Below are 16,060 nucleotides of genomic sequence, written 5' to 3'. Positions count from 1 at the left end.
CCCTCAGGAAGTCTTTTTTCTTCTCTCTTTCTGATTTCTACCTACTTGCTGTTTTTTTTATAAATTATTACATTTTTCTTTCTATCTTTTCCCCTGTGCTGCTCTTTTAGGGATGGTACCCCAGTCCAAACGTAGCCATAAAGTAGTATTTACTGTGCACAGTTTAAACACCTTCTAGTAAATTCACTATTGCACAGCTAGACAGAAGGCAAATAGTGACAGGGCATAGGCTTACTCCCTGGAAAGAAACCTGCTGTAAATGGCTGAGAGTGCCTGAACCATATATTATACTAGTACTGGTAGGCATACCTGACGCTTAAATACACGGATGAGTATTTCTGAATAGTCAAGGGTAGCAAACAAATGGACCTCAGGTGTACAGCACCTGATAGGGAGCACATTTAGTGCCTTAGAAAGAGACCCTGGGGATTGTGCCCAAGTGACAAACACAGGTTGCTATAGAGATCTCCATCCTCTTCAAATACAGATGGATCGCTCCAGGATGCAGTGAAGTTTCACTGCATCTCAGTGCAGACAGTCAACCATTTCTTACTGTTCCTGTCAAAGTAGCTGAAATTTTCCCAGGCTTCCCTTAAAAAGAGGTGCAAGGCAGCTTTCTGGAGGGAGGCACCACTGGCTGGTGCTCACTGTCATTAGTGATCTCCTCTCTAACGAGAGAGAGAACTCAGGGAGTTCAGAGAGTGGGATGAGCTTCAGTCCAGACACACGCCGGGCTCTCCTCTGTGGGAAGATGGTTCCTCCACCTTTCCAGCCCTCCAGCCTGATCCGAATCTTCATCAGCTCAGTTTTTTCAGGTAAATAAGCTGAAAAGTCCTGAAGCTGCTGAATTTATCAGCTGCTTTCTCTGCTAGAGTCTGCAAAGCGTTACAATGCGGTGGGACTGCTGTGCTTAGGAGAGAAGCTGTAAGCTTGCACCTTAATTTGAAAGTGAAGATGCCTTTAATCTGCTGCATTTTATATACAGCTTTATTCTGTCACCCCCATTTTGCACTTAGAACATGTCAGAGATGTCAGAAGTCATTAGTTCAGGAACTAACAGCATTTGCAGTGAGGCCAAATTCAGCCCAGGCACTCCTGTGCAATAGCTCAGTGCAGCGCAATGCCTGTCTGCACACAGGACAGCAAAGTCCGCAGGCTTTCTTAAAACCCTGGACAACACACATTTGCTTCCCATCCACCACTGTAACAGCAAGAAATATTTGTGAAGAACTTCTCTTCTTGGACAATATCCAAATATTTCCCACTTCCTCTGCCTACTGGGACGCAGTTGTGAGACTGAGCTCCTAAAGCTGGCAGCGGGTAGCCATGACTCAGATTTTCAGGAATTACAAAACTCAGATTCCCCTTCTTCTGAAAATCATTCACTCTGTCTCCACTTTTAAATAAGAAAACAGAGGCTGAGGTAGGCTCTCAATTCCACAAAAAGTGTCTTCCAAAGAGAGAAAATACTGCAGCATTTCCTGCAGAGGAGGTAATGTGATGACTGTGCTGGACAAGGAGGTGTTTCCAGCCTGAGCAGATGGGTCAGCACTTACAGATCAGTTACAGCTTCAGTTTCTAGAAGGAATGTACGGGAACTGCAGAGAATCTGAAATCAGTGGGCATATAAAGACACTGCTCCTGGTAAAGATTTTACCTACACCACCTGTCCAAGTTAAGGTAGACTTCACGTATTTTCAGGAACAGTTTTGGGATGAGGATGTGAGAGGTGATTTGATTTTCACCAAAGACAGGGTTATAAATTGAACCCACTCTCTCACTGGAAGGTTTGGAATTCACGTGGGCTGGAGCATAAAGTGATACAAGGATTTCCCGTAACTACCACAACCTCCGTGAGAGCTAATGAATTATTTCAGTGGTATTATGCTGAGAGTGCTTGTTCCTTGTTGGACAGCAGCGCAGACACGGTAATTCCTAACCCAAGAGAGCTCTTTCCTCATCTGTCACTGGCACAGACTTCATTAGTGATCACTTTTTACTTATAACAGTCCCAAGGAAAGCTGCAGATACAGCCATTCCCTGTCCTAATTTTAGCTCTTGTACTACCTTATCACATGATTATGTAGTGCCATAAATGTCTACATAATTTTGGGTAGAGAATATTTGAGCTCTGAAGAAATTATAATCTCATATGATAAAACATAAATAAGATGAAAAATGTCCTTTATATTACCCGTGTCTTTTAATTTTGTAGGTGTGAAAAGTATCCATGAATAGAAGACCTGTAGGTCTTCTAGGAGAGAGTGCATGCATGTAGCTGCTGGGAATGTGCACTCATGCTTGTGTCCATGTGCTTACCTTTTCTCCCGCTTGCTTTGTCTTCTTAATTAATCTTAAATTTACCTAGTCTGTTCTTTGATTTAATTCGGTGAATATGTTACTTAGAAGGTGTCACAAAGATTTTTCTAGAAAGTGGTAATCTCTCTTGTAAAAAGCATAGCAGGGGAAGCAGCCATAAAAATTTCACAGGTTTGACTCTGTATGAAAAGATTCCCTGTGGGTAGAATTGGCTTTTATTGTGGCTATTTATCATGCTGAGATGGCAAACAGCGTGCCTGAGTGATCTTAAAATAGAAAGACTTGCTGCAGCAAGATGTAAGAAATACTTTTTTCTAGATCAATGCTGCTGTGTTGTATTCTGTAACTATGCAATCCCAAATTTCCAGATCCCAAGTTTTTGTATTAGCAAATAAAAACACAGTGTGACAAGCCAGTACAGAACACTTTAAATGGACTTGAATTGGTAATGTAATAACGCGGGCACAAGCCTGCAGACTGCTGGAAACTGCAGTTTCACAAGACTTAACCCCAATTTCATCTACGTGAAACTCAACACAGATTAGATGATAGCAATGCAAACTGCTTCTTTTTCTGTAAGGTTTAACATGACATATAAACAAAGTAAAAAACAGCTCCAAATTCCTAACTTGTGTGCTGCACAAATCCTTCCATGCAGACATGGCTGCAGAAAGAGAGAGACTGCTGGAGGAAGCATACCCAGAAGCACAGGCCTTCTGTCAGAAGCACGGGCTAAAGTTTGAGGTAAATCACTTCTCTCCTGTCTGTCCTGTCCAAAAGCCATCAAAATATGTGGGATGGAGGAAAAAAAAAAACAACCAAAAACAAAACACTCATGCATTTTCCATCTCCTTAGAAGCCTCCTAGGAGTCAAATACTGCTGTACTGACTTCCTAGAACTTTTAAGTTCTGCTACATGGTCATGCATGGTTCAAATAGCCCTAAGTCTTTCACAGGAGAAATCCCTACCAAGAGATTCTGAATATCTCAGCATCTCTGGTAGAGTTCCAGTAATTAAAGTTGCACACCACTGGTGTTCAGACTAAGTAAAAAATTAAATGTGATAGAATGACTTAATTTTCCCATATCACTGTTTTTATGCTAGTATTGACTTGTCTAAGAATCTTAAAAAATATATTTTTGCACAGGTAATTGACTTGAAGTGGGGTACTTCTGAGCTTGTAGACCCTGATCACAGAAACGCACAACTCTCTCTGGAGGAAACTGAAGCCTGTCAGAAACTGTCAGCTGGTCCCACCTTCATTGAAAGTACCAGCACTGTGGTGTATACGCAATCCCTACAGCTAAAGTGAGCCATGGAGCAGGCCACACGCACTCAGAAGGTCTACAGGACAAATTAAGTGGTTTTCAGAAGTTATTAGCCTGCCTGAGCAGCTTCAAAAATCAGCTAGCTGATAGAGCTGAGATGTCAATACCTGCCAGTAGTCCCCAAAAAAGAGCCCTGACAGGCACACACACACAGTCTAGCCTTGAACGCAGAATCTCTGCAGATTAGAAAATAGCAGGGGTTATATTAGCTAGCAGATAGAAGAGGCAGATGGAGATACACATAAGGCAAGAAACACTTGTTCTGAGCTTGCTTCATAAATACCTCAATATTGAGGAGGTTTTCTCAGTAACTAGGCAATAAATACAAATTCCCCATGCAAACCCCCAGAAATGAAAATGTCATAGCAACCACCAGGGACAGAGAAGGGTGTCACACTGCAAGCCGATACCTGTTCCATGCTTCTCAAATCCCTCCAATCACTCCTTCTACCCACTGAAAGCTCTCCACGGCAGCAGCCCACCTCAGCTTCCTTGAAGCACTTTGGTGACAGCCCGGAACAGAAACCCACTCCCAAAACTTGAAGCCTTGCAGAAGGGGAGAGGAGGCTGAGACACCCAGTTCCTCAGGTTGTTTTGGTTTTAAAAAGAAAGAAAGAAAGTTTGCTGAACACAGAGAATAAACACACAGTCTCAGGGGGCATAATTGAAGCCAGAAGTAAATAAAGAACCTATTAAGTATTCGTGCAAGTTGTGCCTGATTTCCTTTGAGATGCTTCCACCAGAGGCCAGCAATGGAGAGACAAAGACCATGAGAGCCTCATCACAGCATTACTGCACCCAGGAGCTCAGCATCACTGAGCTCCCTGCAGCTCACACCTCTGTTAGCTGCACCACATCGCATACCCAGATGGCACCAGTAGGCACTCAGGCAGTATCTTCCTCAAACTGGTCCTCAGTGTGCACCTAGAAAGCTCAGCAGAGCCAGTAACCAAGGTCTGACTACTCCCTCTGTCCTTTATGCACACCAAAAGCGCATTGCTCAGGGATTAATTACACTGTGGGTTTGCACACTGAGCTGTTTCCAGACGCAACAGATATTGATGCTGACCCTTTTCAGGACCTTGCTCTTCCCCAGTCCAGCCTTCAGTTCTGATCAGAAGTCCCCAGGCTCAGACCTGTTCCTGTCATTCTTCTCCACCCCAAAGCCAAGCTTACAGCATCACTGGCCAAAGTCCCCAAATCAATTCTGCTATGTGCTTCCCTTGCCTCACCTCCATCACTCTCTGCATTGTAAAGGCCTGAGGAGCAGCTGCTGTAAAGCCACTTCTCCCCAACTATAGAGCAGGCTGGGGCTCTGCCTGGCTGTCCCCATCCAACACAGAAGCCACCAGGGCCCTGTGGTTACCAGCAGATTTTCTGAGCAGCCCTCCCTGGCAACCCTAGGTGCTAAGGCAAGCAGCCAGTGACATCCCAACTGTCATTGCAGAAGTAGTGCCTGAACGCCAGACCTTTTTTGCCTGTTGCAGGGGCTCCTGGGGGACCACCACAGGCACCAGGCTGTGCCATGGCTCATTGCAGAGGAGGAATTTGAGACCCTAACTCTGCAGCTGTCAGAGGACCCTGCCCAGCTCCTGACACAGTGGTACCAGCAGGATGAGAATGCATTGCCCACCTGCTACATGCTGCAGCCAGCTGCTGGGCAGGCCTGGCTGTGCCTGGAGGGATGCTTGGCCTCAGTGCTGTGGGTGGCAGCCCAGAAGGCAGAGAGGCGTGGGCTGCTTGGCCCGGAGCAGAGGCACCACTACCACAAATCAGGTATGTTCTGGCAAGGTTGTCACGTCCTAACTAGAGCTGTCAGGGAGGATAGTGGTTTGTTTCGAGACAACATCAGATTGTCTACATCAGGAAAGATGCAGGAAGAGACTTGCTAACTATCTGCTACATCCCGAATCCTGAGGAGGGACGTTGGTCCTGACTAGCAAACAGTAATACACCAGATAGAAATGTTTCTCCTTTTCCCCCACCTCCCTGACCACATCCAGGAGTATGGCTAGCTCAGAGGACATGGGGACTGCCAACTTGCTGGCATCGTGTGAAAGTTGGCATCGTGTGAAATACAGAAGGACCAAGGGATGTCACATTAATGTTGATGGATGGCTTTTCTGTGTTCTGTTCTGAAACTGAATGCTCACATCTCCCTTTTTTTTTTGGTAGTGATTGAATGGGAGATTGAACAGGGTCTCCTCAATACCAAGGAGGGCAACCCCAGGGCTATCATATTCCTCAGAGAGGCTGAGGATTCCCACAGACAAATTGGGCAAGTGACAAACAGTGAGCTGTTAGAAAAAGAGGGCAATCTGGAGAGTGAAGAGAAACAGCTGCTCAACAACCTTAAAGCAAAAATTGCAAGCCATCATCCCAAACACCTCAAAGTACATACACTGGCATACAGTAAAAACTCTGGGAACCCTCAGCATAAGAATAACAAATACCTGAAAGAACTCTGTGAGCAGTTCACTGCTGTTACTCATCACCAGGTTTTAGAGAATGTTCAACACCACGGACAGATCAGTGAGGAGCCAGGGCGACTTCTGCAGGAGCTGGGCCACCACACAGCTCTGTGCCTGAAGCACTGCAAATTTTCCTGTGGGAGGCAGAATTTATTGGATAACATTTGTTCACTGTATTAGGCAGAACAATGATAAAACCCACACAACCCTCATCCTTTATGGGCCACGGGCTGTGGAAAAACAGCCATGATGTGCAAACTATCTGAGTGGGTGCAAGCTGCTTTAGGGCAAGATACCATAAGCATGATTTGTTTGCTGGGGACATCCCAGCTCAGTTCTGCCATTCACAGCCTGCTGAAGGACATTTGTCTTCAAGTGTGTTTAGCATTTGATTTGCCACCACCTCCAACCCAGACCAAAGAGGCTTGCAGTGATTTAGTCTTGTTCTTCAGCAAACTCCTCCTCACTGTCTCCCACTGTGGCACACAGACACTGGTGGTGTTCCTTGACTCTGTGGAGAGATTGCTTCCTGGTAACGGTGCTCACAGATTCCACTGGCTCCCTACAGATTGCCCTCCAAAGGTCCACATCATCATTTTCATCTCCACAGCAGAGCCTGATACTCTCAAAGCTCTCCAACCTGCTGTGCCTGAGGCTGAAGCATACTTTGAAGTAGGACCCTTGTCCAGTGAGGAAGGTGAGGAGATGCTAGAGATGCTCTTAGCGTCAGGCAGATGACGGCTAAGCCCAGCTCAATGGGCCTATTTCTGCCAGAGCTTCCCAAGTGGTGTTTTTCAAGCTGGCCTTCCACGAGGCCAGAAAATGGGCATCTTACACTTCACCTTCAGAACTTACAATTGCTAGCACAGTCTGGAACGCCATGCACCATCTATGTGAGAGACTGGAAAAGTCACACAGCACGGTCCTTGTGGCTCATGTGCTTGGCTATGTTGCTTCCTTACGGTGAGTACTGCTGTATCTCTGATGAAACAGCCCGTATTTCCTGCTGCTTATAGGGAATTTGTCTAAATACAGCCAAAACCAGTCAACGCTCTCTGTTATTTGAGCCTGTGAATGTGCTCATAAATATATTTGGCAAGCATAACGTTCCTCTCATACCTGGTAGCCTACCTAAAATATTGTCTTAGAGGGAGATGTTCTGGGATTACTTGGAAAAGGAAATCTACCTCTGTTTCTTACACCATTTTTAAGCTTTCAGCTGAGACTGCCATGTATGCATGTGAGCTAGTGAGATTTTTTGGTGACTAGTACTTCTGAACTGTCAGAGAAACCACTCACCCTTCCACTATTGATATCAGTGTAAACAGGAGGAGGATAAATTTCCTTTCATATCTCACACTGCACTTACAGAAATGGGGTGTCAGACATGGAGTTGAAGGACATTTTATCCCTTGATGATGAAGTTCGCTCAGAGATTCACCACTGCCACCTTCCTTCAAGTAAAACTATCCTGCGCCTTCCTCCTGTACACTGGGCATGGCTACACAGTGACATGAGAGAGTGCCTGGCAGAGCAGAAGGCAGGTGGCTTCATCCTTCTTGGCTTTGCACAGGTACTCTTAGAGGGCAGGGAATGAGAAGCCAAACCTTTGAGTATGGGATGTTCCCATCCTGGGCTTTCGGGCACCCTGCCTGGACTCCCCTCTGTTCTTAAGCTCTGTCAGTGCTGAGGCTCACAGAAAAGACCAGCTGTAGCTCCCTTTGCAGTACACCTATGACTTTTTCCCTTCCCAGGCTATTTGTTGAAATTTTGTACAGTCGTTATCTATCAAAACAAGACCAAATCAAGAGGCATTTCTGGCAGATTTCTTCAAGGGGACTTGGAGCTGGGAAATGAAGAAACCTCTTAATTTCCCACATCTTAGCAGGACTTTGAATGCTGACAGGAAGGTGAGGAATATCTGCAGTCATTTCCATACCTGTAACCTCTGGACCAGGGCTCTGTGTCTCCAGATTGCTGCACAGGGTCTGAAATCAGAAGACAATGGAAATAACAGTAAATGACACTATTTAGTGCTGGGAGGGAGGGAGGGAGGGAGGGAGGAAGGGAGGAAGGGAGGAAGGGAGGAAGGAAAAACATTTCCTACTAACAGGAAAACAATGAAAGCCCTGGAAGTGCTGTCCAGCATACCATGAGATAGCATCTAGCACTTACATTGCGAAAGCAAACAGATTTATCTACAAGCCGTGTCTCAAATCCACTGCTCTGGTTACTCCTAGGTAGCCCCTCAGCCACTCTGGTTCTCCGATACTGTTGCAAATCTGAGGAAGTTGAATGAATTGCCATTTCATTTACTTAATGCTGGAGGAACTGAGGAGCTACAACGGGATGTGCTGGGTAAGTACTGGGCAAGAGAGGGTATACGGTGCTCTGCAGAGGCGTGCTTCATGCCTACAGCCACAGGTAAGATTCATCCCTCTGCACAGCATCAATAACCACTCTGAGAAGGAAGCTAGAAAAAAGAGAGATAAGGCTAACTTTTACAAACTGTTACCCTAGAAATAACACCAGACTCCTTTACTAGCTGAAAGAAAATATCTAGATCCTCCAAATACTGAGAAGAAAACATACTTAAAAACCTAACAAATTAAAAAAACTACACAGAGCATTTAAGAGGCTAAAGAAGGAACTGTGACAACAGGAGACCTCCACTTCCTCAGCAAATAAGTCCTAGTTCCACTGCTAGTGGCTGTTAATCTTTCTATTCCTTTCCTCCCCCAAAAAAGCATTTTTTATCTCAGTCTTCTCAGGATAACTGCATTCTCAGGACTGATGTTCTCTGCTCTAATAGTATTACTTTCTGCAGGGAATATGAACTGGATCAGCTGTAAGACAGTTGCCTCTGGAATAGACAGTGTTGTTGATGACTTTGCCATGTGTACATATCAGCTGCTCAGAATTACGCCTCATGCAGGACACACTTCTGCTTCTGAAGCCAGCAGCCAGCAGTGTACACAGCCCTGAAGGTATCAGCTATGTCAGAGTGACACAAATGTCTACCAGAGGAAAGAATTGGTATTTTCAATTCCAAGTAAAAGTAATTTCCTGAGAAATTACAACCAGTGACAAAAGTCTCTGTTCTGGGATCCATCAGAAGACTCATAAATGCCTCATTCTGGTAGGGCCTCTGCATGGGAAGTCGAGGTTTCTTCTTCACCAACAAACATTTTGTCTCTTTGATTAGAGCAGTTTACCACAACCAAAGCACCTGTTGCCTCACATCTAGTAAAAGTATTTGTTAGCAATCTGGATACCCTTGCAGCTTTAAAGCTAACTAGAGCAGAGGGTACACAGTGCTGCTCCTCTCTCTTCTCCTCAGAATACCCACTCCTCTCTGAGGGGAAAAGTCCTGCACACCATTACATGTGTCCGTGTTTTTAGCATTCCCCATGTTATTCAAGTTCCTGACCAGATAATGCCAGCTCAGTTCATTACATACTGTACATCACATAAAATACAACTATGGTAGCTCTCACAGGCTCACCACAGTTATGTTCTAAAATGCTTTTTCATCTCCGTCCTCTTAGGACTGAGTATAATATACACAGACGTGTTGGCCAGGCTGCTGGTTTTGGTGCCTTCTTACCCAGAGGTAATCTGGAAGCTGTGCCAGCAGAGTCTGAGCTGGTGCAGTGTCTGTCCCTATCCTGTTCTCATTCCCCTGTGTGGATTTCTGCAGCCAGCTGGTGGGCCCCTACACACCACGATCACTGGATTCCTCGAAGGTAGGATTAGCCCCTGGAGACAGATACAGCCCAAGAATATATCTCATCATTCATCTGTTCTGAATAGGATCCAAGAAACATAATAAACAAACAGAACAAAAAGGAGAGAGCACCTGTTTCTGGAGAAATACAGTTTTGCCTGTGGGCTTAGACAAAGGCAGGATAAAGGCCCATTTGCCTTCGTGCTCAGGCATGCACCAACCCCATTCGTGACTGCTTCAACAAATGAGGATAAAGTGGGTCATTTTGTCGTCAGGACAACAAAAGCACACACTGACCTAGATATGTCCGAGGGAACCTAATCTTGCTCTTGGCACAGACTACGGGGTTCAGACAGTACAGGGGGGTTCCAGTTGGGGAAACACAGCATATTAATGATCCTAAATGTCTCTTTTTTGTCTGTAGTATCAAGAACAGCCTTTCCTCTTTGTGTCTCACAGCAGGTGTCACAGCGATGGCACTTAGTTCTGATTACCGGCTGCTGGTGGCAGGTTCCCAGGATGACTCAATGCTTGTCTGGAATATGGAAGTTTTTGAGATGCTGCATGCCCTTCCTGGGCACTCTGGTGAGCCCTCTCCACTTTTTATGGTTGGAAAGTTCTTTTCACCTCTGAAAAGAGCTGTGACAGCTTGGCAATCATTGAGCTGTAGGCACACAGACATCTCCCAGCTGCCAGCATTCTCCGAGTTGCTGAAAGCACTGGCAATGCCTCATATTGTGAATCCTCATCTTATTTTACAGCTGAGGTGAGGTGTGTGAAAGCGTTTGGAAAAGGAACCTGTGCTGTTTCAGCTGCCATGGATCACAGTCTGCACATCTGGAATTTGATTTCTGGCAGAGCAAGGTTTGTTATCCAGGATACACATATTGAAGAACAGCCCTCACATCACCTTCACGTGGCTGAAGCGCGCGTGATTGTATATTCTTCCTCAGATACAAAGGTACAGCCAGTCTTTAACTTAAAGTGTGCTGAAAGAACAAGAACTTTAGAAGTTACAGACACAACCACAAAGGTTGTAGACAGAAAAGCTACCACAGTCCTCACTACTCCTATCCCTTTTGCCATCTCTTCACTAGATCAATGCTTGACACCTGGAGACAGCAGAACTCATCTTCCAGATTTCTGGCAAGGCGTCAGATGCATGGCTGTGTTCTGCAGTGTTCAGCCCAAGGCTGGGGATCATTACTGTGTCTGGAGGAGGAACGCTGAGCCTGTGGAACAGCAGCACTGGCGAGCTGAGATCCAAACGGCAGCTGTCAGGGCTACAGGAAGAAACACCAACTTGCAGTGGGGGATCTCTATCCATGGTACACCTCTAGCTGTTTAGCTTTCTTATATTTCTTGTATTTTCTTATAACATCCAGAGGTTTACTGAACCAGACAACAGATGTCACCACCAACTGGCTTTCCTTCTCCATTCTGAATAAAGCATCCTTTTCAGACTTCTATATCCTAGTTCCCAACTGGACACACATAACATTTTCCATCTTTCTGCACCTTATAGCTCTGCACAACACCATGCAGCCAAAACAAATTTAACTGCCAATCTATCCTCTTTTCTTCAGGAGAGAGGCAGCTCAGCTATCCTACCTTTGTGTCTTACTCTTGCCTTATTTTTGTGCAGATTTCTTCTGATGGACACAGTCTGCTAGAGAAGCTTCCTGGAAGGGTTTGTTTTGTGGTGGCATCAGAAGATGAGTCTATTCTTGTTGCAGGTTCAATAGTGCCCATTCCTTAGGAAAGTGTTGGTAATAGCTGCTCTCACACACGCCTGGTGTCCTTGAAAAGGGGTCAGCACGTGGATTTTCCCATTAGCCTGGCCTTATTCAACTATTGTGCTTAAGGGGGTCGCAAAGATCGGGTGAAAGTCTCTTTGTTGAGGGCGAGGACATTGCCTGTGTACCAGGAGCCCTTTCTCAAGGGAATAAGTGAGATGTAAGCAGTGAAAAGGACTTAAATTGGCATCATTATTTTTTAGGGTTCCTAAGCTACCCTTTGGGCTTACCTTTAAAGAAATATAGGAAATAAATCATATGCATAAGAACATGGTGTTGAAGGGGATTAACAACTTCCTCAGCCCAATAACTAACTAACATTTTGTTGTTCTAGGCTTTGGGGCGTATGTGTGGGTATACCTGGCAGCCTCAGAAGGATTCTATAGGTTGCTGGCAGCAGATTTGGAACACGAAGGAGTGGCTGCTATCTCTGCTGGCAACAGCATTATTGTTACTGGTTCTCAGACTGCATCTATTTGGGTAGGAAGGAGGCTAGGCAGCTTCCCAGTCAGAAACATCTCTTACAAATCCACCTTACAGAACATGGCCTCGATCCAATAAGGGGGTTATCTTCATTGCCAGGAACCTGTGTGGGGGTTGCATTAGCAGTTCTGAAGATGTTTTGAGTACTGCCACACTTCTAAAAAGATGATGATGACCATTGATCCTTCTCTTTATTGCTTGAAGTCTTTCTGTTCTTTTATTTTTTGACAACGAATGGAGAGCCCTTTATCAATTCAGAGTGCCAGCCTCAAGCCAGAGTATGTCCAAGACTTGAAATACAATTTCATTTCTGAAATGTTTTAAATTTGAACTCCTAAAAGCTGCCTTGTTACCCATCTGAGCAGGAGCCAGATGGAATACACAGCATCTGGAGCATCATCTCTTGCCAAAGAAGGAGGTAAACAGTCAGTACAGTCCAAAATATGCAGGATCTAATTAGAGACCTTTCAGAGCAAAGGAAGCAAGTGGCCTGAATGGCTCCAGGTGCTTTAAACATTTGTTCTGGAGTAAGCTGGCACCAGTAGTTACTCAGTGTTTTGCCTTCCAGTATTAAGATGCTATCCTTTGACTTTGCTTATGTTACAAGTTACTTAAGGTGTATTGTTTTACCTCTTAAACAGGACTAAAGAAAGAGTAACGCAGGCACTGATGACTTCTCCCTGCCCAAATTTTTCACAGGTGTGGCATTTATCAGACCAGGGGCTGCTGACTGACACACTGGATGGCATGGGAGCACCAGTAACACTCTTAGCCCTGTGCGACTGCATTTTCGTTTCCATCTCCCTCAGCACACCTGCACCTACAAGTGTGGAACCTCACCTACAACCAGCAGCAGAAAACCTTGGCACCTGGCCCAAATGCAGGCTGGGCCGCCCTGTCCCATGGGGGGAACTACGCCTATTTTAGCCAGCCTGAAGACAGACAGAAAGTTGTCATCTGGAACACCACAGAAGGTGAACTGCGTCCCAGAAACACTGCATTAAATTAAGCCTGCATACGGGGTAGGAGAGAACCAAACCAACTCACAGAGGCAGCAAAGGCAGGGTTAGCTTTCTGAGCATATGACAAGCACGCTCTGCTCCTTTCTGCCTTTTCTAAGCATGAGATTTAGGAAAATCTGTTTCAGGCTTGGAAAGCTTTTTAATCTCCTCTCCAAAATTTTTGTCTAGAATAGCTTATTATTATGATATAGGAAAATTGAAAATACAAATAATATGCAAATAATTTCACAAATAAAGAAGCCAATCATGAGACCTATCTGAGAGAAGACATTCATATGTAAGAACAGTCTTGCTGATTCCCTTCTGTTTTAGAGGTGAGGTGTGTGACACACTGGACACCTCTGCCCGAGTGAGATGCCTGGAAATAGCGGAACAAACCCAGCTCCTTTTCACAGGGCTGATATCTGGAACAGTCCTTGCCTTTCCACTGAACTCCAGGCAGGATGTAGCATGCATTTCACCTCCAGAGTCACAGAAACCAGTCAATTATATGGCAATCAACAAGCAGGAAAAGCAGCTTGCCGTAGCATACGATGATTTAGTCCTTGTGCTGGATACTACCCCTGCAGATCCTTGCCCAGTGATCGACAGACCCGCCTACACCTTTAAAACGCAGATCCCTGCCTCGATTTCCAGAGTGGCTGTCCTTGCAGATTACAGAGCCCTCTATGGCACCACTAGCGGGGACTTAATCCTTTACGACTGCCCTCGGGCCCAAGTGTTTCCTTTGGAAGGTCACAGAAGCCAGATCTCCTGTTTGGAAAGCAGCCATGGAGAGCAGCAGGCACTCAGCGAATCTGAAGATTCCCTGCAGTGCCTCTGGGTAGGAACACATGCGTTATTATAAGGTACCATGGTGGTAAGAGGGTGTCAGTAGTCGATTACTGCCCTGAGCTGTCAGGGGAGATCCAACTGACAGGATTCCCAGCTCTCAGAACACCCAAATCTGGTCTGTAACTGTTCAGGCCGACAAGCAGCAAGCTATTCTCAGCATCTAGGTCTGATTTTAAAGCATCCTTACTCCAGATACACTGACAAGGTGTCAGTACTAAGTGAACGAGTGCTGTTAACACCACTCTGACACTAACTGTAAGTCAGAGTTATTTATCTACAGCTCATTACTGCTCATATAGCTGGTGTAAGCCAGATGAAAGAGAAGAGTGAAGAGAATGAGACTTCACAAGTTAACAATAGCAACAGAAAGGGGAAATTGGGCCAGCTCAGGAGAATCCAGTAGGGGGGAAAAAAAAGTGGTGAAGAAGGCTGGGTCAATGTTGTTACTCTTTCACCTGACAATACACCACAGGTGCATCTGAGCTACTCCTTTCCACAGGTGGAATATTTTTTTATATTTCCCATCCTTCTTCCAGGATCACTCTTCTAAAAAAAATCTTTATTTATTACCTCTATTCTTAAGCATTGAACAATCACTGAATGCTCTATTGCATCTTCACCCAGCCTGTATTTACCAGTGTAATAATCTAACCCTAACCATCCTTTTTCAGCCCAGGTCTCTCCTGAAAGGCATTTGCTGTGCTTGCTCTTCAAAAGACGGTAAGTATTTGTACACTGGGGCACTGGATCAGTCCATTACAGTCTGGGATGTTGCAAGTGGTGAGTAATTGTGAAATACTAACAACTACGAGGAAGTCTGTACTCCTTCCTGCATTAAATGGGCTTGTAGCATCCTTCATGTTGTAAGGAGGGAAGTGTGCATTACTGAAGCAGTGTATGCAAATACCAGAACAGAAGTGAGAAAACTGAACCCAGAGGCAGCACATTGGCACTGGGAAGCTGCAATTGCAAGATTACAGTTGGAGCATGGCAGCATAGAGCACAGAAAAACATTCGGGGTTCAAATATCAGCAGGGAGTTTAAGGGCAAAGCAAGAAAGGTTTTTGTAAGTGTCTATTATGCAAATCATCCGTAAAGCTCTAAGGAGAAACAAGCAGCATGGCTTACGTTTTACCCTCTCCTTGCACTTTCTGTGACCCATTTTTACTGAGTTTTAGATCAAAAATTGAACTGTCACATACCCAGTTTTAGTTCAAATTGCCTGGTGACAAGGGACCATTTGAGGGAAGTGGCCCCTTGATCCTACTACACAGCAAATGCTTTATTCTAAGCTTGGTTTCCGCAGGTGCCATGCTGGCTGCACAGTGTGTATACACAACCCCTAACAGAATTGTACCAACTGCAGGTGGATTTGCTGCAATAACAAAAGCCGGTTATATAACCCGTGAGACGTTTCACTGCCCTAAGACTGCCCCTCCTGGGTATAACCCACTCCAGAACTTCACCGCGATGTGTACAGTAAAATCCAGAAAGAAAGACAGGGAAGACTCAAGCAAGCAACAGAACAACCAAGGAAACTCTTCTGGAAGCCCGATTCATACCAGCAAGATCTCTCAAACCTGTTCAGTAGTGTAAAAAGCCAAGATGAACAGGATAAACCAGCATAAACACCCAGGGCTGACCCTGTGGGTTTCTCTTTCTGTCCTTTTGGCTTAGTGTCTCAGCATTACAAATATTAAACATAGCTGAAAACTCCCTCACTGCGGTTATTCAGAGCCTATTGATACCTTGGCACAATCCTACTGTTGTCATGTGCCACAGGAATAACCATCTAAGAAAGGTAAATAAGAGAAAAAGAAAATAAAAATAAAAATAAAAAAAAAACCCAACCCTAAACCCACATTTTATTCAAATACACCGGAGTAGGTCCCAGAGCCCGGCCTTTCCGCCAGTGGGCCCTCAGCACTGCGGCCTTACCGCCCCACGTCGCAGCGCTCCCTTTCCCCCGAGGGCCACCGGATCCCGGCGCAGAGGCACCAGGGATTTGGACCGCTGCTCAGCGGGGCTCAACTCCAACCCCGGCACCCCCGAGTTCCTCCAGCCCAGGCCGCGCTCACC

At 45.4% G+C, this 16,060-nt stretch overlaps 1 protein-coding gene across 1 annotated transcript; it reads left to right on the top strand.

The window, feature by feature from the left end:
- Positions 1–751: 751 nt before the first annotated feature.
- Positions 752–15,460, top strand: NWD1 (NACHT and WD repeat domain containing 1; the record flags this gene model as incomplete). Its single annotated transcript, XM_010192590.1, is given in 24 exon segments — positions 752–815; positions 2,978–3,063; positions 3,468–3,602; positions 5,136–5,424; positions 5,824–6,180; positions 6,406–6,844; positions 6,894–7,082; positions 7,491–7,640; positions 7,874–7,932; positions 7,935–8,029; positions 8,360–8,477; positions 8,947–9,019; positions 9,021–9,106; positions 9,668–9,865; positions 10,309–10,431; positions 10,608–10,807; positions 10,986–11,174; positions 11,492–11,582; positions 11,977–12,122; positions 12,825–12,944; positions 12,946–13,099; positions 13,462–13,970; positions 14,653–14,761; positions 15,288–15,460. Coding segments are annotated over 24 exon segments (4,152 nt in total), but the record flags the coding sequence as incomplete, so codon positions are not given.
- Positions 15,461–16,060: the final 600 nt, after the last annotated feature.

The sequence above is a fragment of the Mesitornis unicolor genome, unplaced genomic scaffold, assembly GCF_000695765.1.
Source record: "Mesitornis unicolor isolate BGI_N332 unplaced genomic scaffold, ASM69576v1 scaffold41729, whole genome shotgun sequence".
Taxonomy (NCBI): Eukaryota; Metazoa; Chordata; class Aves; order Mesitornithiformes; family Mesitornithidae; genus Mesitornis; species Mesitornis unicolor.
The sequence above is the reverse complement of the archived record's forward strand: the minus strand, read 5'-3'. Positions and strand labels throughout refer to the sequence as shown.